The 24,374-nt window shown below is 36.3% G+C and overlaps 1 protein-coding gene across 1 annotated transcript in view; it reads right to left on the reverse strand.

Moving 5' to 3' along the window:
- REPS2 (RALBP1 associated Eps domain containing 2) overlaps window positions 1-24,374 on the reverse strand; it is a 52,702-nt gene that overhangs the window by 5,061 nt on the left and 23,267 nt on the right. Inside the window, exons 5-15 of the mRNA XM_053455952.1 lie at window positions 21,159-21,297; window positions 19,252-19,315; window positions 17,583-17,725; window positions 16,220-16,296; window positions 15,053-15,130; window positions 14,465-14,531; window positions 13,721-13,789; window positions 11,005-11,050; window positions 10,119-10,255; window positions 9,432-9,496; window positions 4,470-4,556 (exon numbers count right to left, since the gene is read on the reverse strand). Coding sequence (XP_053311927.1) covers window positions 4,470-4,556; window positions 9,432-9,496; window positions 10,119-10,255; window positions 11,005-11,050; window positions 13,721-13,789; window positions 14,465-14,531; window positions 15,053-15,130; window positions 16,220-16,296; window positions 17,583-17,725; window positions 19,252-19,315; window positions 21,159-21,297 — 972 coding nt within the window. The remainder of the gene's footprint in view (window positions 1-4,469; window positions 4,557-9,431; window positions 9,497-10,118; window positions 10,256-11,004; window positions 11,051-13,720; window positions 13,790-14,464; window positions 14,532-15,052; window positions 15,131-16,219; window positions 16,297-17,582; window positions 17,726-19,251; window positions 19,316-21,158; window positions 21,298-24,374) is intronic.

The following is a 24,374-nucleotide window of genomic DNA, read 5'->3' on the forward strand; positions in this document are numbered from 1 at the left end:
TTCTAATGTCTGTCAGACCTGGGGTGTGGTAGAAATCAGCGTTATAGATAGCTGCAGTATGATGTCAAAGGGTTGGGAAATCGGTGAAGAGTAGAGAGGGGTAGAGAAGTGTAACCAGAACCGAGGCAGGGGAGTCTGCCCCCTGCCCATAGAATATACTAACCCAACATTAGTTAATTTTAAAACTAGCTTTGTTTGCACATTGATCAAACATCTGCATTTCCCCCAAATTCACTTGCTACCAATTACATTTTCAGTAAAATTGAAATATTCTCAACTTAAATGCAACCACCAGTACAGGTGGTAGATCAAGCTAAAGTTGTTTTGGATGTCTGGACAATAGTCTGCAGGGTAGTTTTTAGAAATGTTGTCTAATAGCAATATATAATTTATACAGTTGCATAATTATTTCAGTGTATATATTCTACATACTTCCGGAAACAACATGGAACAGTCTGGCCCTTACTGATACATCAATTCCACAAAAGAGTGCAATCACAAGTCAAAAGCATGACTTAGCATGTGCTACAGAGTTATTACAGGATTGCCAAAAAAGTAAATCATCCCACTCTTTCCATTGATCAAGACAAACACAGTGACTGGGCTGAGATTGACCATGGAATTTGCTCATAACTCAATAACTTACTTATGCCCCTGCCAAAACCACAATCTGCAATAAGCTCTTCATTTTAATAGCCCAACAGTTTAATGATATAAATGCAGCTATACTTAGCATGAGATGACTGACCAGCTCCACTGACTTACTAGGATTACTAAGCAAGTCCCTTGTGCATCCTTTCCCATACATACTAGTAACTTACCTCAGAGCTGCTACTGATGTAGGATTTTTAGAAAAGTACAAAACTATTTACTGAGAAAATGGATTTTGTTATTGCAAATATCAAAAGTTTATTTAAAGTTTTATTACTGTGCAGCTGTGGTGAAATAGATTTTTTAAGTTAAAGTGATCATTTCATGCATATATATAAATTATTAGTATTGCATAATAGCGCTATTTATATCTCTAAGATGGGTACTTGCTTTTAAAGAACACATACAATAAAAAATGTTCACGTTAAATAAGGGAATTCTTTTGATTAAGTTTTGTTAATTAGTTCCTCAGAACACTCACATATCATTTAATAAACATCCCCTGCTGCTATAGCAATGAAGCGTTTTAACCTACCAATGTCTATTCTTTGTGTTGCATGACTTATTGGTTTTGGATGAAATATGACATGAATTATTAAGTAGAACTATTAAGTAGAATAGGGATAAGGGATCATAAACTTCAGAATTTTGTGTTAGATGCCTTGTCCTCAAAGTATCTTGGGTAAAATGGTGGTTCAAAAAAAGAAACAAAATGTGGTAACTAAAGACCTGGAAAGAGATATTTGAAGAATTTGAATTATCCTTGAAATGTAACATTATGTCCAAAGAGCACACGTTTCTCATGTACACCGACCAAGCAATTAGCCACTTCATTCATACACTTCATAGTCAGAAACCGGATCGGTACCATATACAACATCTCCTGAGGACAATGCATCAAATAAGCATGGAACCCTTTGAAACTCAATACAACGCTAGGGTGTTAACTTACTTTGACTTGTCAATACTGGTACACATTTCACTCAAACATAGGCCATCTTGTGCAAGTGAATTATAATCACTGAAATCTATCCCCTAGTCTAATAATTGAATCACGCTCCTGAGAATTCCTCACAGACCCTAAAAAAAGCGCTGTTACCAGATTAAACTGAAATACTGATATACTGTGCACATAATGTAGCTTTTGGCTTGCTAACATGTAAATAGCTCAAGTAGCGGGTGGGCACGAGTCCAGTTTTTACTAATGGAAAGGAAAGATAACACCAGAAGCAAAATATTGTATAAACTTCTTGTGGTCTTTTTTTATATAGAAATATGTATTGTCAATACCTCAGTCTGTATTGTTAGATCAGGATGATGGCTCCGAGACCAAGTATGTATTTCACTCTGATACTTCCAAATAATCTATGACTTGATGAACTGAAACTTGACATGCAATAATATATTTTAATGAAGACAATAAGGAAAATGACTACAACTTCTACCATTCTAAAACTCAAATGAGAGTATAGTAAATACTATATATTGCAAAACTCAACAGTTATATACTAGTAATAAGCAATAGTAATTTTCTACATTACCCTTACACATATGAAATAGGTAACTATTCAGTTTGGTAGCCAGAATCAGGAATAATCCAAGAAGCTCTAAAGTCTACAGTATAAAGTTCAGCTGAAAACCCATATACCCAACTATCTATCTATCTATCTATCTATCTATCTATCTATCTATCTATCTATCTATCTATCTATCTATCTATCTATCTCCAAAGAAAACTGAACAAAGAGAATATAAATTGTGCCAAGCTGCCAGTGTTGAGTTCTGCTCTGTTAGAATGAATTCAGATCAGACATTGGTGTCTTTTTATTCTTAAAACAAATCAAAATCTAGTTAATCAAAGATGGCTCACCATAGACATATGATGTGAAGAACCTGTAATGAAAGCTTAATTGTCTATTATCTGTTTTCATGTGCTTTTTCTAGTTTTGATGTTTAACCAAGAAGTCATAACGATAAACAGTTTACACAATCAATGCAAGGATATCAGCACCACTGGTATCAGCATTCTTGATTATTATATTGTCTCTACTTCTGGTACCATATTGTACCACTGGCTTAGAGACAATACTGCTTATCAGGTTGCCCATGTCCTTATCCATGGGTGTCCAGAGGAACTACAGAGGAAATTCAAAGAGGCCCACTGGAGCAGCAGCAGGGGAAGGAGAAAAAGTAGGCTGTTAAGTATAGGTTAACTAGACATTGAGGGGAGAAAAAACACGTTGCAGTCAGGGGGATTTAGCAAAATGCTTTTTTTTAATTGTGTGCACCCCCTGCTGTCAGAGTGGTTTAGTCTACTTTGTTCCCTTCCCTCTAGCTAGTTTCATCCCCTTCAATCTGGCAGCTGCTCCTTCACAGGCACAGGCACAGTTTGCATGCAGCAGACACAAGGTAGTTTATTTCAAACATGTATTAATACTCCAGCTGCTGAGACTACATTTTGTTAAAAAAATGACTTTTTTTTCACTTTTATTTGAAAAATCTTTTACTGCAAAAACTAATGAAAAAACCTGCTAAATAGAAATACCCAATGTTTTTATGTTTTATGCAAGTTATTGGGCAATAATTACAAGTAGCGTGTTGCTATTTCAAAACCATTTCCCCCCAAAATCTGGTCATTCTGTCTCATGTGCTATTTCGGGTATCTTTGAAGCTGACAATGCAATTTACCCCATCAAACTATATATTTTTGAAATCTAGCCACCCCAGGGTATTTCAGATGCTGGTAGTTTAACTCTTTCCATACACTAATTCTACTTTGCCAAACTTTGCCAAACTTTTTTTGCACTTCAGGTATGAATTTACCGCTCCTGGTTTATGTCCCTGTCAAACAACACCCCTAATATATGTTCAGTAACATCTCCTGAGTACAGCGATACCCCCCATGCATGGGTTTGTCAGGTTATATGGGAGGTAAAGGGCCACGTTTGTGAGGTGTGCATTTTTTGGCATTTGGACATCTGGTCAGTCTGTGCCCATGTCCCATATTTGGGACATCTTTGAAGCTGGCCAATTCAAAAACGCAGCGGCAATGCAGGTAATTAACAGGAGCCCTGTTACATGCAGTGCATCATGACCCTGTAAATGTACGGGCTTTGCTGTGAATGGGGTTCAGCATCATATGAAAGTGAGTACTCAACAACTGCAGTGCCAAAGGCTAGCTTTTATATCATTATGGGTTGGCACAGAATTTGGTTAGCTCAACATCATGAAAAATGTAATAACAATTTGAGTGCCACATGCAAAACTAACAAGTGTATTTTGGTTCCAAGCCTTTATGTCCCTTTTTACTACCCTCTAACTACCCTATTTTTGTAATCAGAATCTATTCTGTGCATAACAGAGCTATGTTACTCTAAATAACAACTGACTGCAACTTGATGATATCGAGCCCAAACATTATCAGTTGATTATTATGAGAATAGTAACTGTGGATTGGGCTATGGGGGCTACACTAAGTCTACAGTATAAACACTAGCTTTTTTGTTTGTTGACTGCATCTCCCATGATATACAGTCAGCCATTACTGGCTGAACGCCATAGGAACGACAAGGACAAACAAGTATAGCCTTTGATAAGCCGGTGCAGGAGCTGACCAGTGGTAAGTATATAATGTGCAACTCCTAAAAGAAAAATAGCTGAGGTGGACAATGGGGCAAATGTATAGAACTCTGCGGAGAACTCTGCAGAGAACTCTGCAGAATCCTCCATGCATTTGCTGGAAGGACACAATGGAAATGTAAAGTGACACATTAGTGATCACATGCACTGGCAGATAGAGAAGAGCATTCTTATATTACCTTTTTGGCCGGGCTACTGCTTTCCTCCGTCTGCGGCATGGGTTTATTTGTCTGTACATGCAATTCATTGTCTGTACCCCGCTCACCCTGTCAAAACAAATGAGATTTTTGATTGCAGAAAATGATCAGGCACTCTTAGTTAACAATGTGACAGTATATTTGATACATACAAAACATATACACTGTACTAATTATACTATGGAATATTTTGAATCATTTTATGAAACAAAGCATAAAAAGCTGAATCTGTCCTTTTTGGATAAGTATTCATTATATTACACGCTACGGACTTATATGTGTCATTATTATTTTAACCACAGTATGTGACCACAGTTAAGGAAGAAGGAGTCACACTAGGGTACTGGTAAATGGACAAATATGCATGCAAATCTCAGCTGCACATCAGTTATCCATCAGGAACTCGTTCTTAGGGTTAGTGTGCGGGCACCTTCCATCAAGAACACAAATATCCGTCTGGGGATCATTACTTTGCCAACTTTGCAAACAACAAGGGGCATCCTCTAAAGTCAGAGAAAAGGAGATTTCATCAGGGCAGTGAAGACTACTGCCAAGTGATGTGATTTTGGTGGATTTAGTTAATAGTTTCATGAAAAAGTTAAATGCATTTCTAGGAAACACATGCATTCAGGGGTACATTTTAAAAATCAGCATTTATAACGCTGACCCAGGAAAATCTGATTGCCTTGGTGTCAAGAAAACATTTTTAATTCTTTGTGGCAATATTGGAATAATCACAGTTTTTTTGCTTTTGTCAATGGATGTGAGTAGTCAGAAGGTAATGGACTTTGTGTCTTTTTCAACCTCAGTAGCTGCTGTAACTTTGAAACCAGACTGCTTGAAGAAAATGTGAAAGCAATCCATATGTTATATTTTTGCAGAACCTCATTGATTTTCTTGTTATTAGCAGAGACGAACAGACTAGCTGTCAAGCAAGTTACAGCAAGTTTCATATTAACAGTTATTGATTTTGTTCCCTTAGTGTGATCAAGAGAACAAAAGGATTATTTTCCACAGAGGTAACTGTGATTTACATATTGCATTTTACATGACAACCTGACATTCTACATTCTCAGTTGTATAAAAGTTATAATAAATATTAATAAAAAACATATAAAGTTATTACCCTATCAGATAAATAATATAGGTATGGCGTCCCATTGAACACTGCAGTCTTTCAAAATAATAGGTTTTGATACTTTATACTTTTCTCTCATTAGGAGAAAATCTAAAAACAACCTTTAGTTTTTAGAGGAAAAAAACAGATAATTCATCACGTCTATTTTACGTTGAAAAGTGTTTGTAAGTCATTGTAAGACTTTCAATCAGAGCCATTATTGATGTGCAAGTATGCTGATATTAATTTTGATAAATAAAATGGATATTGATGTATTGAGCCAATGTAGAAAAATATGTAAAGTTACATGTTACAGGTCTCGTTTTGCATCTGAAGATTACATTTACATATTTTTAAAATGGCCCAATAAAAAATACTACATAATCCAGTATTTAACCAGCAAGTCTAACTATGAACGCAATCATTATTTCATGTTCGATATAGAACATCAATTTAAGTTTTCTGGCATTCTATAAATCCTAATTATAACATTAAAGGATACTAATGGAATCGGACAGACAAAATTACTGTAACAAAATTACTATAACAAAGACAATGGATAACATATGCTAAACTGAACAAAACTGGGGGTAGAATTGAATGTAAAATACCCACTGGACGCACTACTGTGGAATATTATTAAGATCACACAGCGAAGGAATAAATCAGCCTTATTTCAATATCTTCCGTCTAAATAGTTTTATAATATCCTTTAGTGTAGTATAATATTCTAAGCATGTCCTTCAAGTGCCATCTAGTGGAAATAACAAATGTGATATATGAACACACTGCATTGCAATGTCCAGCAACATACTGACCTCTAACCTTTCTGCCTTCTTTACTATTAATTGCCATGGGTGGTTGGCTGGAAGGATATGCATAGTTTGACTTGGTGGATATGCCACACTTGGAATAAGCAATGAGGATAACTTCAATAGGGGACTTATTTTCTCGTAGCTGATTTTAAATGTATGCATGTTTTAAATATACTGGTTTAACTCTATCAGCCTATAATATGCAGCACCTTTCCTTCTGTCTTTTTAAGGTCTAGAAAAATGGCTCATATTATAAAGAGTAATCATGGACTAAAACCTTTAAACCAGCCATTTTCACCAACAAAACAATAGAATGTTCTATTACTTTTTTTTACTTTAGCATTTTCCACCAGAATTTCTCTGTATGAAGAGTTGTGGGACTTTTTCAACTTGCTATTATTGAGTAGAAAACATGTAAACTAAATATAAAAATAAAACACATTAATCCACTTTTTTTCTGTTCCAGAAAACAAAACCTTTACTGCCAATTTTTGCAATTACAGGATTATTACAGGCTTCAATCGATTTATAAATAAGCCAGATGTTCACCAAAGTCAGTTTCGATAACGTGCTTATCTTTGACGCCTCGCAGGTCCAAGGGGGATCTAAGGATTCTGAATCACTGGTATCTGGTGGAATGGGTCTTATTTATGTCACATTATGTCACTGATAACTCATGATATTAGGACATTAAAATAAAATTAAAGTGAGCAATTTAAAGAAAGGAAGCAATATGTTAATTGCAGCCTTCTCTCAAATATAAGCCAACAAATTGATTATAAGGTCATCTGATACAAAATAGTTTCAAGCAATTAAATGAAATTGGAGTATAACAGCAGTCTGAGCTGTCTGGAAAGAAGAAAGCAGACACTTAGAAGTCATATTTATGCCCTTTGTAGTCTTATGCTATTTAAAAAAATTTAGGTCTGCTGTTTGAGTTATTGTTTTTTGGTTTAACAAATAATTTCTTGCAGCCTGATCAGTAAATATATTTGATAAGTTGCTACTACAGCTAATGTGTTGTGTAATTTTCATAAAATCAGCTATTTTTTCCAGTACATACATATACAGACATGCATACATATATTTTACATTTTGCTGAAGGGAATATATAAGGTTTTACCCTCATACCCCATGCACATGTGTGGAAGCTCTCACATGGTACTTTAATATAGATTCCTCTATAGTGGGGGTGTCAGGGACATTATATTATATTATGTAATTAATGTAATTAACCCCATTAAAATCTTTAGTTATTGGATTTTGAAAATTAGACATATCTTATTTAACACCTCCCTGGCTGCCCCCCACTGAAAGCAGGAAGCATTTTTAAGTAAGCTTCCTGTACACGTCTAGCAGCTGTAATATGACCTTACTGAACTCAGTGGCAAGAAGGCACAATCCACACATGAAGACCAGCGGTAAACCAGAATTAAAGGTCAACATCACACAACTCAAGTAAAAGCAAGGCCAGACTGGCCAAAGATCTTGCAAGCAGCAGGCAAGGCAGTGTTGGTCAAATTTGGATGCACAGAACAGTGTAGTGGTTCTGAAGGATTTAAATAGGCTACCAAATCCAAAAGGGGGCAAGCTACACATCTGATGGGCTTCCTTCATTTCAAGGATGACATACTGCAGTTCAGAATCTGCATCTTTGATGCCTTCAACCACCTGAGGCAGCCGAGAAGATGGGTTCTGGAGACATACACAATGAAAGCTGATGTTCAACTAGTGTTCATGCAACTGGTTGCCATGACCTCATTAGAAGTACTACTCAGCGTGTTCAGGAGGCATACTTAGGTATGTTATCCACTTCCTGGGTTCAGCAGAGGCAGCTGGGTGCAGAGTTACATCAGACAGAAGTCATTTTGGAATTCCAATAACTTAAGAACATATGAACCAATAGGCATGAATAAAATGCACTGGAGTTTTTTGGGGTACTAGACTATTACGTTACTTGAAATAAGATTATTAAAAGAATGATGAGTTTGACACAAATATACCAGCAAATATGTTCATAAAAGTTGTGAACAAGGCTAACATACACAGCCATTCCACCTCACACGGATACTGTCTTATGAAAGGATATCCTTCTGTCTTTTTAAGGATAAAGGTATTTGCACTGGAGAAGTATTTTCTCCACGTGAATACAGATAGGTCTTCAAACATGCCAATCACGAAGGTACAGCACAGGTGTAGTAATTATAGCAATGAGTTAATAAGATAATGGCTGGCAAGCTGATACCTGCCTTACATGGGCTACAACTGGACAGGTGCCAAATCCAATAACCAAGTAGTGGAAATCCATCCTTACAAACTATGTGAACAGCTTGTTGTCGCTTTTAGCAACACCATGAAATGAGCTAGAGTCTTAAATCTCTGAGTTTCAGGTGTCTATGTAATTTATTTCGGAGGCCACAATGGTGTACGTATTTCACAACTACCCACTGAAAGTGGTACTCCCACACACATATTTTGAAGTCAGTTATTATTCACAGAATATGATTTTATATTTTCATACGACTATTTAGATTTTACAAGTGTTTTCATGTTTTACAAAGGGATTTGAATGTGTTTTTTGGCACAAAAAAAAATAAAAATATATTTATACATGGGATGTGTTTCTTTTATGATGTTACTTGTTACACTTTTTTCGTTCATATATTGTTTTCATAATTGGCTTTACTAAGCCAGGAAGTATCAACCCTCTCCTGATTATAAATGACTAATTCTGCAAAAGGAAATCATCTAACTCATTCATCCCAGTTTCTGGGCTTTTATTTGGATCACCTTGGTGCTCTCCTGTCACACACACCGTACTGTGATTTCTCTTACAATAAGCAAAGTGATGCTTGCTAAAAGCCCTATCAAAACTATATTACAATAGCTAATGTACTAATGTACAAAGCAAAGATGTGTCTTTGATAAAAAGGAGAAAAGTGCTCACACAGGTGAAATTAAATGTATACATGTGCTTTGAGGGCTATATTATTGTGTGGACTTTCATGTTACCTGGGTCACACAAGGCCTTGGTGGCAGAGCAGGTGGTGGTGCTTGAATCCAACCAGCCCGTGCAGCTGTGTAAAACAAAAAGCATTCACTAAGTAATTTCTCACAACAAAGGGTACATCTACCGCCAAAGGATAAGCATTGAAGCATGAATGGAAATCAACCTCCCCCATTACCACACATTACCGCAAGAAACATACACACAAGCACTCATTTCATCACGTAAAATAAATGCTTGTTCCTTAAAATTTCCGTAGTCTTGACTGGTTTCCTTTCACCTATAGCCTAATCATTGGCTGGAAGAGACCTCTCTTTCCCCAGATGCTTTCTGCTAACACAATAATAAATGATAACAGAGACTACTGAAGAAATCTTTATATTCACACCCTTTGATGTCTAAGAAGGGTGTATCTTAAACATATTGTCTTGGAATGCCTAGGAATATGACTTTAAGGTTTCTGCTTTTACTGTAAAGTAAAAGCACGTATCGTTTGACCGTACCTACCAGAACCATACAGCTACATCTTTTCTCTTTATTTACCTACATAGACTTGAATTTTCATAAATAATTATATATATATATATATATATATATAGCTATGTTAAATGACTGGAGATAAAACTGAAAGGTTATCATCAAAATACACTAGTATTCAATAAGTGTTCTTCATCAAAACTTGGTGCAGCCACCTGGAGAACTGTGCTGGATAATTCTATTCAAATCCAAGGAAGAAGCTCTTGAGTGGGTTTTCTGTGGCCTCGGTGGTGGAGTTGGAGGATCTTCTACTTTCTTCATAGTTGCTTCTATTGATGTGCTTGAATATGACCTGATGAACAGGAAACCAATTAAACATACATTTATAAGACAAATAATTTTTTTTAAAAGAAATTTTTATTCATATAACAACAAATAAGAGACTAGTTTCTAATATAAAATGGGTAATGTAGAAGTAATACTGAATATAAGGCACAGTCATTAAACTGAAAGGACTATAAATGTGGCTTTTCATACAATGAACATTTTGTCATCACTATTAATGAGTTAATTGTTGGAATAAGCTATATGCAAATAGTGCTTCAGGATAAATGTATACCTGCAGAATGCCCAAGTTACTTGTATCACACGACACCAACCTATTACCTAGCTCTTATGCGTTACATTTAGATGTCAACATGGTGCCCATTTTTATAACTGCTTTTTGGCTGGTTCAAATGTTGCTCCTGTTAGGTTTTGCCAAATGGTAAAAACAGAAAGAAGCAAAACTATTCGGGCCGGATCCATTGGCAAGTTTTCTTCTTTACCAATGAGCAGCAGAACACTGCAAAGTGGACATGCACAGTCGCAGCTTAAGTACCAGTCATAATGCCTGGTGTGTCCACATAAGAAGGTTTCTAGGCACAATGTCACATCACAGGTTTAATCTGGCCACTAATAAAACAGATAAAGTGAATCTGCAGTGTGACCAAGTTTAACAGCCACATCTGTAAGAGATCATTTTGTATGTTTGAAACATCTGCAATAAATATATGTTGTCATTAAAATAGAGAAGCATTGAAGAAGGCTTAATAGCTTTACCTTGATCTTGGTCTTGTTTTAGGGGTGCAAAAATCCTGATGAACAGCTAAAAAAAGATTTTTAATAAATTGAAGTTTGCATAACAAGACAACTAGGATGCCACCATGGAAAGAAAATATTTCCTGAGAAAAAAAAAAGATGACCAGGGACAAATCTTACTTTGGGTAAAGAAGGGATCATTTAAGCCTTGGGGCCAATATAGGTTAAAAAGCCTGACTGTGTTTTTTGAGTCAACAGATATACAGTCATGTGAAAAAGAAAGTACACCCTCTTTGAATGATATGGTTTACATATAAGGACAAAAAGTTTTAGCAGTTTACTAGTCTGAAGCATCCAGGTGTGTTTACACAATGCAAGGAGGAACTAGATCAGCAGCAGTCTTACAGAAGCAATTGTTGTTGACTATCAATCCGGGAAGAGTTATAAGGCCATTTCCAAAATGTGAGGGCAGCTAAACCTCGGCTGAAACTAGGTCATGCAACAAGACAATGATCCCAAACACAGCAGCAAACCTACAACAGAATGGCTGAAAAATCAAGGTATTGCAACGGCCTAGAAGTCCAGACCTCAACCTTATTGAAATGCTGTGGTGGGACCTTAACAGAGCTGTGTATAAATAAATGCCCACAAACCTTAATGAACTGAAGCAGAGTGTGCCAAAATTCATCCATAAGATGTGAGAGACTGCTAAAATCATACAGAAAATAGTTACTTTAAGTTATTGCTGCTAAAGGTGGTTCTACAGGCTATTGGACCATAAGGTGTACTTAGTTATTCACACGTAGCTTCTCCATTTTGGCTTTATTTTGTTGAATGAATCATGACATGTAGTAACCTGTTCAGTTGTTGTTGTTTTTAATTGGAGGTTGTATTTACCAAATTTTTACAGATTATTGTTATTATGTCCTGATATGTAAAACCATAGAGGGTGTACTTTTCTCACACGTCTGTATTCCCTCATAAGGACTGCACTTTACTGTTTTACTGTTGGAAGTGGAGCTAATGAGAAAACCTACTTAGACATGTTACATCAGTGCACAAGATTAAAATAATGTACTAGCACTGGAATTAGTCAACACAGCTAATCTTCTTACTCTGAAGTAATAGAATGAATGAGACGTAATTATGATTTGCATTTGCCTGACCTATTTTTTGCATGTTGCCAAAAGATTATTTATTCTTTGGTCTTGTGAGGATAGGCAACAGTGCACTGCCTGTTAAGTAGAAATGTTGTTGATTTTCTCAAAGTGAAGATTTGAGAAAATCAACACATTCATTTGAAAATAGGAAATGATGAGATATTAAATGTGGGTATTGTTTTAACAAATGTTAAAATATAAGAATGTTGTCTATTTTATTTATATTATTAATTCTATTACTTAATATTGAATGCTATATGAAGCTACCAATGAAAAGCAATTTATCACAAGCACTTGTAGTTTAATTTAAAAAATCCCATTTTATTCAACTGATTTGAGCCCAAGATCAAGAACTGGGGCATCTTTGAATGCAGTGCAGACTTTTGTTTGATTAATTGTACATTATACAGGGTCAGCTCGGCCATTCTTGCAGGATAATTTTACTGGTTTAATTAGAAAATAAACCCCATCATTTTTAAAATATCATATGTATTTTTGGAAGCATGTGTGCAAGTGAGATTTAAATTATCGGTGTGGGATTAAAAATAAGAAACCTACAGGGGTGTCTCCTTAATTTATTTACTGAGAAAACAGATTATTAAAATCCCATTAATACTGTAAAATTACTTTGCGGGATAAAGATGGGATCAGGGGATTATCAAGTAAATCCTCCTGTAAATTTTGAGAGTAAAGATGTTTACTAAGACTGGTCTGGCATATATCAAATGCACAATTTTTTACGTAATGACCCATTTCACAAAACCATTACGAAGCGTAATGGTTTAAAGGCAAACCATATCTTTACAGATCCCTGAGATACCCCACTGGTATCAAGACCTACTAGATGATGAGTGCTTTACCACTTTCCTTGCTCTTTAATCATTTTTAGCCTCAGGAAAACTCAAGAAAAGTGTGTAGTACAGAGGCAGACCTAAAGGTCAGAGTACCATGTAGCCAATTTTTTTGCTTAATAAAAAAAGTTTATATCATATGTGCATAAAAATCTATAGCGGTCCACATGTAAATTAAAGGGAAACCCCAGTCATCAAATGCACTTTCCTGCCACTGATCGGCAAGCCAGGTTTCAAAGGCTCTCCTTTTGTGAGTGAAATACTACAAGAGGGGCGGATAATATATTGATATATAATTTCACGACAATACTTTTGTGCATGAGAAAGACCTAACAGCAATCTTTTCTCTTTCATCAAAAGTAAGTTTATATAGCAGGGGCGTCCAACCAGCGGCCCTCCAGCTGCTGCAGGACTACATCTCCCATCCTCCTCAGCCAGCCCCTTAGCTGAAAGAGCATTATGGGAGATGTAGCCCTGCAGCAGCTGGAGGGATGCAGGTTGGACACCCCTGGTATATAGTATTATATTATATTATATATGCACACCCTCATATAGTTTAAGGTTCGAGTTCAGCTCAAATGATAATATTTTGTGTACTTTATCCAAAATGCCGTTTCATATCAGATATCAAGTAAAATAATGTTACTTGTATAACATTTTTTTTAGAAAATATATGGCAGACACACCCGTGGTCACAAGGATATGTGTGTTTTCATCTTAACTTACTAGTCTTAAAAGTCTGGAAACCCTTTTGGTCCACTTGCACAATTTGTAATGCTGGATTTACCTTTGACGCTGCAAGACAACCAAAATGCACAAAATATCACTAGGAGGAAGCCAATCCAGACTAAGATGCACATTGCTAGTCTGGAAAAAATACTGTTAATTTTAACATGAACTGTCCCAATAATACAGTATCACAAAGCATCATTCCTCAAAAGCATTAACTGCTGCTTAACCTTTGGGCTTCTGTTCACTAACAATTGCAATGTGAGAATAAAGGGTTAACTAAAATGCTTCACCGAAGCATAGCTTGTATGCACTTGCATGCCACACAGCCAGAACATGGTTAAGAAAAGGTGACAGGAGGCTTGTGGAACCATCAGCCTGGCTATACAATACCACTCTTAACATAAAATGTGGGGAAAGGTGTGGAGAAGCCAGAACCCTTTATTTCCTGCATGGTAGAAGAGAGAGGAGCGCGGCTACCCACTGAGCATACTTAATATGCACTGCTATATATCAGTAACAATAGTATTATTATTACTATACTTCCAACCATTTAGAAATCCTAGGAGGAGGAACTTGGAGGAGCCACCATAAGGTTCTCTAGAGACAAATTGTAAGATGTGACTTTTTTTAATCTAATTGACAGTGGGGTGACTCGACATACAGAAGAGAAGCAACTGGCCACCACAAAATGGAGAGTTCGTCACTTCTAGAAATGCATTGTTAATATCACTGTTTTACCTTGTAAGTCATTGTTGGCCGAGTCTCGTGTCAGTGCATTAAGGTCCGGAGTTGCAGCCGATGCCTGCTGTTTGGAGAAAAGGAAATCAATTACATCTCCACAACACAATGCAACAGATATACAACAATTTTACACAGTCTATGCATCTACAAAATATTAAAACAATATATATTTACTGCATCTTAAGTGTCAAAATACATGTATGAACGTCGTGTTCATCTAATATTGTATGAGAAACAACAAAGTGTATTTTAAAGGCTCTCTGGAAAGTATAAATGCATTTGTATGTGTTTTAGAAAAATATGTATATAAAGACTAACATTTATGCAATAAAATGTAGAAATAAAATGTAAATCTATAAATAACACTGTAAGTGAAATGAAGCAGAATTTGGCATTAGCGTATTTTAGACATCTTTATGTTACAAGTAATACAGACACAAAAACCTGTCTGTTGCTAAAAGATTTTATGTAGCACTCTTAAAAGGTACACACATAATCATTAGTAGAAGCTTTATGAGTTCATGCATTAAGCAATGATGTATGCTTTGGCAAAGGGAAAACAGAGAAACATCAATTATTACTGACTAGTTCAGCATTGCTGGTTTCCACATCAAAGAGAATCAGAGGCTCGGAGTTGGCAGGATCCTCGCAGACAGTTTCTAGCTGATTTAAAAAGAAATATTTCAGAGGGAAAAAAAGCATTTAACACCCAATGCTTCATTATTCTCAGCAAAACCACAATGTCCTTTTAGCAACAGGAATGATACGTTAATATGTCAGAGGTCAACAGGAATGATAAGTTAATATGTCAGAGGTCAACAGGTCACAACTTATCTTTGTATGCATATACAGAGAAAAATAATATCCAGTTAACTGGAACATTTTTGCAGGAGTAATAATAATTAATAATTTGCTTGCGTAAATAAATGACAAACAATAGTTGTCAAGCAATTGACCGATAGGCATTGAGTATGATGTAATATGCACCATAGAGTTTGAGAGATCACATATATTGGGTATGTTTATTAAGGGTTCATGAGGACACAGATGCTGGAGGTAATATGAGGCTGAGGAGGACAGTGAGATGTTGCGTGTCATATAAAAAAGGAAGGTTGATGAGGACAGTGACATGTTGGTGATGATCTAATAAGGGTTCATGAGGACAGTGAGGTTGTGGGTGTCATGTAATAAGGTCAAAAGAAGACAAAGATTTGGGGTGTGATATAGTGATATTTCATGAGGACAGTGAGGTATAGGGAGTGACAAAAGTGTTGAGGAGGATAAATTAGTAATAGGGAGGGAGACTTCAAAGATCACACAAAGGGAGGTAGGTTACTTGTTATCTGGAACTTGTTTCCACATGTACACATCCAGATATTGGACCGTCTGACATAGCAGGAATAACATTTTGATTGCCTAATACATGTATCACCCATATCGAAATCTGACATGTGTGCTGAATTAACAGTGGAGCAACTAGTAGAAGACACTGAACCCAAGCAAATTTTAGGGTCTTTGAAATGTTATAGGCGATGACAATCTAGTACACATGATATAGTAAGATGTAATGCCAAATCATGCCAAACCCCATTACATAAAGATATTGGTATATAATGGCAGATTGATGCCCAGATAAAAAGATCTGGGCAATTTATTTTTACATAGTGATGTACACACAGTTCCGCTAAACTGCTCTTTCATCTCATAATATTTATGAGATGAATAGCTTAATAGCTTAATATTAGGCCTTACCTCTTTCCAGTTCTGGCAAACTGTGCCTGCACCACAGTAAGGTTCATATACACCATCCGTAGTGGGCTTTAAAGACACTGTAAATGAATGATTGCATTGTTATTATTATTATGATGCACTGAAAAGTGGTCAAGTTACCCCTGTCCAGAAAATATGTGTTAAAATACCTACATATTTAATAGGTTACTGCATTTGTGTGATAAGTAGATGTAGCATACATTAGTTACAGTGCACTGGTCACAATGGACAGTGGTATTTTCTAGAACAAGCAAATCCTAGCGCAGGTTATTTAGGTTTTATTTATGACTTAGGGCATGGATGTTGGGCTGCTCCTGCTTGTACTAATACTCAGTAGTAGTAGTAGTATCAATAAATACATGTACTTTAGAGAAAGCCTCTTTCTTATGACATCCACCAGGCAGATCCTCTACCACTATGAGCCATCAGACACTATCTCTAGACTGAGGGTTGCAAGAAGTACCTTTTGTTCTTCCACTGTATTTACATTGCCTTTCCTTTAATTTTAACTCTCTTGTTCAACATTGTGGTAAGTGCTTAATCTACTGTAAAATAAGTACCAAAATAAAAGGAATAATGCAACCCTACCATTTTCATATTTAAGTCCAGCATTTGTATGATGCATATAACTATAAGAATTAGAAAACCAATAATGTGACAAATTAATTCAATCTAATTTACTGGACTATTTTCTACTATGACATACATATGGCCTACAGCACAACCTTTGCGCTGGCAAATATTTTTATTTAGTGGTGTCTTACAGATGGCAGAAAGCATATGTCTAACAAACTCCAGGGCATGTAATCCATACTTGTTGCTATTTATATTTATTAAATACTGTGCTTTCCTGGATGCAGACTAAATGTTGGGTAAAAAAACAGGCATTTAAAGGGTGTTCGATCGTGGATATTTGCCTCTCCTTGCAGCAGTGATTCCTTTCTCCTGGCTGATGTTCTAAGGGTTTTTTCTAATGATAGAAGCGACACTCCTATCTGAGTTATGTTGTATGTCATGTATTTAGTTTATATCATTAAATACCCATCTTTAGAGTGTAAGAATTTTAGTTTTTTTGCTTCTCTTGCCTTTGTCTACCAGGTGAGGATTAATCTTGAAGATAAATATTTACCAAAATGTTTTTTTTTCCTAGCCACTTTTACATCAAAAAGACAACTCAACTCTTTTGAGGGAGATGCTTCCTGAGGGGTGAATAGCCACACGAGACATGTTAACCATGAGAGACTAAGGGGTTAGTCACAAAGAAGGGCCTTTCCTGAAAAGGCTAAATGATGATGTTGGTTTTTTTTACCCCTGGGTCAGTTTATTATTATTCAATATTATTTACCTGATGAAAGGATTTCAGACAACAGAGGGTGAGGTAGTGTTTCTGGCAGCTCAAAGCCATTTTTTCTAGCAACAATGAGGTGAAAGGCAGCACAAAATTCAGAGAGGATCAGTGCACCATCACAGTCCACATCACTAAGATCCCTGCATTGAGGAACACAAGGTTACCTGACAAGTCTATCAGAACACAGGGAAACAATGAAATTGATCATTTATATGAGTCCACAAACTTAGCCTGTGCTAAACGCACAGTTAATTTACGACACACTTGTGAAAATTTGCTAAGGGTTCAGTCCTTCTTTATTTCAAAGAGTAGGAAAGTTAGGCCTGACCAGGTTGTGGTGGTCTCCTGCGTTTTGCACAACTTGGTATCAAGATGCTTGCCATGGTACTTGTTTAAGTGTAAAGTATCAAGTCACCCTGGGGAGTTAGGCCCTCAACATTGGCCTAATTAAAACTCTTTGATCCACATGAGATGAAAAGCTTCTGGAGGCTATTCCTGGACCAATAAGCCACTTAGTGAATAAAATAAACTAATGTTTACAAATATATGTTGAAACCCATGAGCATCATGTAAGGTTATCTGTGGATGGAATGCAATGGATATAGGCGCTTATTGGGCAATGAGGTAGATTACAACATTTTGCCTGACCCAGCGTGTATTTTGTAAATTCAGGTCCTTGGTTTGCACTCTGCAAAATACAAGTTATTTTTGTATCTCACAAGTTAAGCAGTTTAATTTTGCGTGAATTTCTCATGCAAATGTCACACTTCAGAGCTTATATTACAACCTCATAATAATATTACATCGCAGATCCTGGAAAGCATTTTATTCTGGTGGTATTCAGATCTTCGATTTCAGATGATTGGTATGGATAATCAGAAACTCAAGCATGGTTTTTTTTTGACACAAAAGTAAATAAAACTTGTGTGTGTACATATGTATATAAAAATGTACATATGCTGGAATTGAGATAAAAACTGTCTGCTGCATGTGACTACTTATTTTTATGTCATATCAGGATCTAATTTTTGGGGTGAATTAACTTTTTTCTGCTCAAATTGTTAAAGATCAAAGTTAAAGATCACCAACTGGTAGGTCTTGTAGGGAAAAGAAGCATTTATGGGCTATCCCATTACATTCATCTGCTATATGTGTTAGCAGATATCACCTTGGAAGCTGGGCCTGACCACAGCTACATTTAATGCAATACTGGTTATCTACCACTAGTGGGCATACAAATTCCAGATGATTTTTGCTAGATGGGGATGGGTGCAAGAAAATGTCATGCTGTCTTAAATTCTGAAATAAACTCCTCTAATAACTAAACAAACATTATAAGTATGTTCTGATGTGCTTGTTCACAAGGTGTGTTCTACTAATAAATATGATGCTACATAACTGAGTACTGTAAAACCTATAATGGTGATGAACATGTAACCATTTAATTTCTATGCAGCGTGTGACCGTACTAAATTACTAGTCTGTTTGTAGACTACCAGCCTGAGCAGTGGGCTTGTAAGACATTTCAATCAATACTGGATGACATATATTCTATTTTTTAAAAAAAAATTAAATACATATAATAGGAAGAGCATATGAGAGAAAAAAAAAACATTTTTTTAATAAATATTGAAAAAAGGAGTGGATAAAAAGACATATGGCTTACCAAATATGTGAAAGCTCAGAAATGGGAAGTTTGGATTTGGTAAAAAAGTCCCTTGCAATTGAACCTATAGATGAAATAAAAGAATGCATTTAATATGGACCCTTCCAGCTAATTCTAAACGGTACATCAGTATTTGAGGTCTCTAAATAAAAATGTTTCCAATTTTGCTGTCAGTCCACCACAATGGATCTCACTCTTGTATACTGCCTTATTATTTACAGCTTTCCCAAGTTGTCCTGAGATCCGAGAAACTGTTATGTACCCCAATGTGTATAAAGGTTCTCAAGGAAAGCATAGGTATGTTATGGCTTGTCATAGAACTTCCAATAGTTTAATTAAACTAATTTAACATCAATTATCAAGAAAGTGTAGGCAATTAAGTTTCCAGACATAAATATTATTGATATATGGAATGCTAAATACTACTTGGTAATAATATTAATATTTAATATTGTTAAAATGTAATTAATCGAATTATATTTTTCCTGTGACAACCAGAATATTAATTTTTAGCTGAATTTAAAAATGAAAAACAGCAAAAACAAAATGCTTCCTTTGTGTCAGGCCCCAATTAGGCTGCGGAGCTGCTTCTATCTAGTTTCCCCTGTCTCGCTACAGTTCCCCTGTTTCGCTACAGGTCCCCTGTCTCACTACAGTTCTGCCTTTGCTGTAATCCTGGATTTCTGGATTTCCCTGTGCTCTACCATTTACTTCTGATGCTTTGTTTCGGTCTTGCTCTTAGCTTCAGCTTGTGTTTCCTTTATATGATTTGCCCCACCCGTTTGTTATGTTTGTCTCAGTCAGCAGTCTAAAGGTACGTCCTTCTCGGTTCTGTGTTTAGATTTAATGTTTAGTTTCAGCTTATTAGTAATTCAGTAGGCAGGGTTTAGTGCTAGGACCCACCGAATATTGGAGTACTTTGGCCACAAGATGCGACTAAATCTCCAATTGCTATCATATAGTCCTAGGCTAGTCCTGTATTTATCTGTGTCAGTCTTTTATGTACCTTTGCCCTCTTTTCCCTGAATCATCTGAGGATTTTGGTTCCTCGCTCCTCTCCTCATGTCCCAGTTAAGATATCGTTGCTCTAAGGAGAAGCGTCTGAGGATCTCAGCTCCTCACTCTATCCCCTGAGTTCCTTGCCTTGTTCCCTGTCCTTTGTTGTGTCCTGTACCATGCTCGCTCGGTTTCTGCTTTTACTCTGCTTAGGTTCCCTACTCCCAGCCTGCAGCATCCTGCTCATTTCTCTCTTGAGCTATGTCATAGGCTAGGTGCCCGCAGGATATCACTTTGTTTTGTTCTGGACAACATTCCATGCTATGTCAGGGCCCTGATTGTGGCTGCACTACCTTAGGTGCTCAACACCCTTGAGAGTGCAGTTGCCCTGCACCAGGCCCTGTCCAACTCCGCTACTGCGCAATAACTCCTGAATTCCATCAATGGGCGCTCTGGGTCATTACAGTCGTGTTCCTGACACTTTGCAGTTGATTAAATAATGTATTTGTAAAATTTGTTAAACAAAAAAAAAACTGTGGGTCTCCCCCCAGAATAATGATTCAGGCATTTTAAAGCTTGTTTCTGAAATATTATGCATGTTAGAAACTTGGCTTATGTGTTTTTGTAAATGTAGATTTCATTTAAGCCTTTACGTACATTTACACTTTTTAAAACAAACTTTTAAAATGTTAACATGTATAAACTAAGAATGCAACGTTTACAATCACATTTAAAAAAAAAAAAACATACATACATTCAATGAATAAGTGAGGAATAAGTGTCACACTTGTATAGATCTATCACTTCACCCTCTATGTGTCTCCTCAGAACAATTATGGTCCTAAGCACCAACTTATCGTTATATGGTAGTGCCACCCCTGAGTTTCTTGATGAATTACAAAATAATTTACCGGAGATGAAGGATTTCAGATTGGGCTGTAGGGTTTTGAACTGGTTAGTGTAATACTCCCGCTGTTCCTCTGTTATCCTCCAGGGGTCATCTGTGTAATTACTTGAACTGTCCTGGACTTCTTTTTCAACAGAGAATGACTGTTGTTAAAAAATAAATTTCATTTTAACAATTCCTTCCACAAATAAATCACAAGCAAATTTGTGAATTAATAAAGATGCCGTATTACATTATATCTGCACCAACACCAGAAAATATCTTCATTCTTCATGAGGCATGTTTATTTATAATATAAAACAAGAAATGAGACCTGGCATATATTATTTCAAACACATCTATACTAAGTTTATAGTTCATAGTTATATGAGTAAACATATTATTATCATAATAACAAAATAGTTATATGGATGAACATAATATTAACACAATAACACAGTACTTAGTGATATGGGTAAACATATTAACAAAATAACATTTGCATGCCACAATACCAGTCACAACTATGATTTCACTTTGACTGCAAAAAATACAGAACAACTATGTATGTTCCCCCTCCCCCTTTTAATTAATTTGTGAATGAAAAGGGGAGAAATTATCAGAAAGGGGAGAGAGTGAGATAGTGTGTTTGTGTTTTGAAAGTGTTTGTATGTTAGGGCAAGCAAATGTGTGGATGCAGGGGCAAGTGTAAGCCAGGATGTCTATGTGTAAGGGCAACTGTGAATGTGTGTATGTATTTATGGGCAGGCATGTGTGTTTTTGGGCAGGCATTTGTAAGGGTAGTTTATATGGGCATTTTTGACAGTCTACCCATTATTGTTACTATTTTGGGCCTAAATGACATAGATTAAATAAAGCATGCGCCTGAGGCAGACTAAGAGGAGCCATGAAACTCTGAGAGGAGACTCCTGTGGATACAATCTGGGTTCTGGGAAGTCCTTTGTATGCAATCGAGGTGCTGCACAAATCCTATGTGTGCAACGGGTGCTAGGGAAAGTCCTGTGGGTGCAATCTGGGTGCTGTTACATTTGCAACTGGAAAAACATTTGCACAACATAAGATTTCTGCGCACACCAACTCACTCAGCAACTCCTAAACAGTAGAGGGAACATTGGTGGCAATTGCCAGAATTATTCCTAAACACATATATGAACATGATGGCAAACCATTAACTCAGTGTGTACGTTCTCAGAGTCTACTCCTCAGGAAACACTAATCGTCCAAGAGTCAGGTATATTAGAACATACAGGGCTGGTTCCTAAGTCCTTGTGGGCTGTTTAAGTAACACCAACTGGGTAAATATATAAACCTATATAACCTGACCTACGTTTTTCATTTCTAAAATCATGTAAGGTAACATACACAAGGCTGCTTTTTAATGTAAGTGTTGTTTTTGTTGCACTGCCGATGGATCTGTCTTGCCAACACAATTTGCAGTTTCTCCCACAATAAAAAATAGGCGGTTAGTATGAGTACTCTTATCCATTTACATAATTGTAAAATAGTAATCCCATCAAGATAATGGGGAGGCATCCGACAAGTTCCTTATAGTAAACTGTAATTCTGCTGTTCCATTATTAGGCTAAATTTCATGTGCAAAAAACGATTACTCAGTACAGTGCTTCAAAACCGACAGGATAAAACAAACAGGAAAGCGGGTGTTTTAACACCATTTACAAAGTATCCTAAATAGAAACTGTGCAACACAGATTTCAGGAAGCTACTAACCAAACAATGCAAAGGAGATAAATTAAAAGGACTGTGTTCACAATTAGTCCAGAAGAACAATAGTTTGCTGACAACACCTTATTAACTCTTTGAGTGCTAGAAACATAGTACCAAGGGAAGAATTCTCAGTTTTTTACGGATGCAATTTACACACAAAAAAGGTGAGATTAGCACAGCCAAAAAAGAGCAGTTCTTAAATAGCCTGCGCTACTACAGATCACTCCTTAAGAGAGCCCCTCAATGGCAAACATCCACCACACAAAGTATAAAACATTCCAAGATGTACGTTTCAGCCTCCATGAGCCTCATCAATGAGGTGAGGTTGGTATCCTTCTAGGCACTGCTAGGGAGCTAGCGGCATCCTTTGTTATACCTTGTTTTATCAGTTCTGCTACTTTAATGTGATCATAGGCAAACATGGGGTTTTATAATTGTAGTTGCAAATCCCTTCACTGCTGGTAAAAATAATATTTATAAAGATTAGAAACAAGGCATATTTTGGGATTGGAAAAATGAGAAATTCCAGCGCAACATGGTAAACATGCTGCAATCACCATAGCAACCACTGGAATGTTTGGCCATTGCTCTTCAATGTACCAAAATGTTGTCCTAAACATACCTGCTTCTTGCTCAGTCTATCCTAGACTATCACTATGTAGCCCTTAAATAAGATACTTCCAACAAGGGAGAAAATAAAACTTAAAAAACAGAGACATGCAAGACTGCACAAACAAATTTATCTTTGGTTGTTTTGAAAAAAAAAACAAAACAAAATATATAACACTACTGTAAACTATTGCACATATATTAACACATAACAAAAAATTTTAATTTAAAAGAAACACTCATGTTAGATAATAAACACATTATGGAGGAAGTAAAAACTCAGATCAATGCTTTAAATAACTGGTACTCACAAATTCACTAATGCCTACTGGCATTTGTACTCAGAAGAAAATCATTGTCAGATTGCATATACCCAACTGCAGGAGAGATGGGTTGGTGCAGGTTTTAAAAGAATTAAGCTTATCACATGCACATGGCATGGAAAAGTGAGGTGGAGGCACAGAATGCCATCCATTGTTTATTATAAATAATAAATTCAATAATATATATTATTAACAAAATCAGTGTTTGTTAATTTAACTCTTTATATTGCTGTATTTTAGCTACATTTTGTGAGTTTGAGACGAGGGCATGCGTGTTTTCGTTCTAGTAATAAAATTTAACGTTGCTGGCACCCACAAAAAACGAATACGTTTGACAGACAATATTCTCAGCGAATGCTATCCAGTCCTGTCATAACACAACTGCCATAATAGAATGCACAGAAAATGAATACACCGCTCACCTCCTGTCCACCCTGCATATTAGTGAAGGTGCAAATGGTGCCAAGGTTAGCAACCCCAGCCAAGTCTGGAAGTAGACTGAGTGTTTGATGTCTTAATGAAGAGAACAGAGAGAGCATACAATACTAAAACAATAATAAAAA

Source organism: Spea bombifrons, chromosome 2, assembly GCF_027358695.1.
Source record: "Spea bombifrons isolate aSpeBom1 chromosome 2, aSpeBom1.2.pri, whole genome shotgun sequence".
NCBI classification, from domain to species: domain Eukaryota; kingdom Metazoa; phylum Chordata; class Amphibia; order Anura; family Pelobatidae; genus Spea; species Spea bombifrons.